At 46.9% G+C, this 2,972-nt stretch overlaps 1 protein-coding gene across 1 annotated transcript; it reads right to left on the reverse strand.

Annotated features, from left to right (window-relative positions):
• Positions 1-142: 142 nt before the first annotated feature.
• Positions 143-549, reverse strand: LOC123964593 (activin receptor type-2B-like; the record flags this gene model as incomplete). The annotated part of the gene is made up of 2 exons (XM_046041470.1): positions 143-348; positions 443-549. Coding segments are annotated over 2 exons (271 nt in total), but the record flags the coding sequence as incomplete, so codon positions are not given.
• Positions 550-2,972: the final 2,423 nt, after the last annotated feature.

The following is a 2,972-nucleotide window of genomic DNA, read 5'->3' on the forward strand; positions in this document are numbered from 1 at the left end:
CCAAATATCTCCTAATTGATGATTCTCTCTTCTCACATTCAGCAGTTGGAGGCGGAGCAAAAGGAGGCGTGTTGCTGCCACCTTTATGTCGGAGCTGGACTTCAGCAGTATTATCTGCATGCACGTGTAATTCAAAGACTAACCGTGTTGGAAACAGAGACCTGGTTAAATAAAGGATGGAGGTTTAGGGGGCGTGTACCTCCGTGAGGTCCACGTGTCCGTACGGAGGTTTCCGGTGTCGGTACATCCAGACGGCGGTGAGCAGAACGACGGACAGCATGGTGACGGGCAGCAGGCAGTAAACCATCACCTTTAACACGCCGACGCCGTGGGGCGGGGCTTTGATCACTGACACACACAAACAAACATTTATTTATTTACATTCAAATGCACAAATAAATGATTAGAAAAGATACGGAGGAAAGACGTGACACAAACTCACGCGGCCCGGTGGCGTCAGGCAGGTGTGTGAACCTCTCGTTGCAGAAGTTTCCTTCGCAGCAGCAGAAGAAGACCTGAGGACTCTCCTCTGTGGCCACGCACTCCTGCCTGAGAGACGGAGAGAGGACCCGGTCAGGCAGACAGACTAAGTTTTTTAAATGTTTTGCGTAATCGAGACAATAACTTGTGAGAAAAAGGAAATGAGTGTGTAAATATATATAAATAATTTGATAATGGATGAAAAAAATGAGATTTATTGATGAGGTAGCAGCTTCTGCCGAGGAGATATTCAGCGTCTGAGCGAGATAAGAGAGACGGGGAGCTTTCTGACGTCTCGTTCATCAAGCAGCAGCTGGAGCTCGTCCAGCGTCGGTCCAGAGCCGCCCGCCTCCCTCCGCTACACCTTCAGGCGCAGCAGCAGGAGGAGGATCCTCCATCACCGCTCGCTCCCTCCCGCTCCTCCTCTCCTCCTTCCCATCATCCTCTCCTCCTGTCCGTCCTTCCAGGAACAGAACAAAGGGAGCGCTCGCTAATCCTGGTGACGACAGAGCAAAGCCTTCTGGGATACCAGGGCCGAGCCTGTCCTCACATGAACCCACACTTTCCCCTCATCTCTCTGTGAGGAGGACGAGGACCAGGAGGTTCAAAGCCGGGCTGATACTAGTACTGATACTAGTACTGATACTAGTGCTGATACTAGTACTAGTGCTGATACTAGTACTGATACTAGTACTGATACTAGTGCTGATACTAGTACTAGTGCTGATACTAGTACTGATACTAGTACTGATACTAGTACTAGTGCTGATACTAGTGCTGATACTAGTACTGATACTAGTGCTGATACTAGTGCTGATACTAGTACTGATACTACTGCTGATACTAGTACTGATACTAGTGCTGATACTAGTGCTGATACTAGTACTGATACTGCTGATACTACTACTGCTACTAGTACTGATACTGCTACTAGTACTAGTACTGATACTAGTACTGATACTAGTACTGATACTGCTGATACTAGTACTGATACTGCTGATACTAGTACTGATACTAGTACTGATACTAGTACTGATACTAGTACTGATACTAGTACTGATACTAGTACTGATACTGCTGCTGGTACTACTACTGATACTGCTGCTGGTACTACTACTGATACTAGTACCACTACCACTATTACTACTACCACTACCCCTGCAGGTACAACTTCTAGTATTAATACAACCAGCACTGCGACTTCTATTACTACTCAAACTACTACTATTGCTACGCTGCTGCTATCGGAGCTACTGAGACCATCAGCTTCGACTTCCATCGCACTGCGGCGTCTTGTGGTGACAGATGCTCTCCTGTCTTTATCTGCTGGGTAGTAATGTTAGCGTGAAGCTTCTCTGGCAGCTCCGGAGATCGGGTACGGTGAGCGCCGCTCCGTCCGTCTTCTTCGCCGTAGTCTAAACTGCCGAGGGAGTCTTACCGGCAGAGCTGCCAATCAGCCGGCGTCTGGGGAGCGCTGAGTAATCCAGCCGCTAGTCTGGCAGCAGGTTGACCCAAATAGCAGGTTTGTTCCTGAAGCCTTGGAGGGAAATGCGCAGCCTCTCAGCTGTGTCGGGGGAAACGTCTTCAGCTCCTCGTTTTAAAAGAGACGTTTCTCTTCTCTTCTAGTCTCTGAAACTGATCTTTCACGCCTGGTTATTGAGGAGAGCAGAAGTAGCAGCATCGTGTAAAGTGCTGCACTCCTCCTCGCGCTGCTGCCGGTCGCTTGTGAAGCTGCTGATCCATGAAACTGCAGCTCCTTCTGGACGGAGCATGAAATGTCTGAATGTGAATGTGCATGAAAAACTCCGACACTCGAGGAAAAACAGACGGAGGAGGATTCCTGCGATCTGCCCTGAACACATCCTTTCATGTACTCTGTAATACTTTCACTGTTTGCTGCCTTTGTGTGCTCTTGGAAATGTCAGAAATTGGAAGTTAATAACTTTGAAAACAAAAAAAAGACTTCAGGGAATCATTCTGACACGAGGACTTTATTTGTGAACGCTTTCTTCAGCTTTCTTCAGAAGCTTTAGCCCAATAAGGCTGATTAGACTGGACGTGGCTGTGGACTCGTCTCTTTTCCACATCAAGTCCAAAGTCTGAAGAAGTGGAACATGGTGGCTTCAACATGACTGATTAATCTGCTTGTATGAAGTTGTACATTTGGAACATTTGTTCATGAAGCTAAAGACCTCTGATGCAGACGATGTCATCTGAAACATTTAGTGTCCGACATCCTCAAAGGTTTGTGATTCAGAAAACTCTGAAAATGACACTTTCTCCTCCAGAAATATCCAGAAACCAGATTACATGTTACTAGTTTTGTATTAGCTAATAAAATAAAGATATTATAAAAACCAAATGACCGCTGCCACCACAGGCACAAACGTGCAGCAGGGTAAATAAGAAACCTCCCTCTGATTCTGCAGCACAGCATGTTGTGATGTGGTGCATTAGCCTGACGAGCTAACGGTCAGTAATGGATCAGGCTG

This window comes from Micropterus dolomieu, unplaced genomic scaffold (genome assembly GCF_021292245.1).
Source record: "Micropterus dolomieu isolate WLL.071019.BEF.003 ecotype Adirondacks unplaced genomic scaffold, ASM2129224v1 contig_3492, whole genome shotgun sequence".
NCBI classification, from domain to species: Eukaryota; Metazoa; Chordata; class Actinopteri; order Centrarchiformes; family Centrarchidae; genus Micropterus; species Micropterus dolomieu.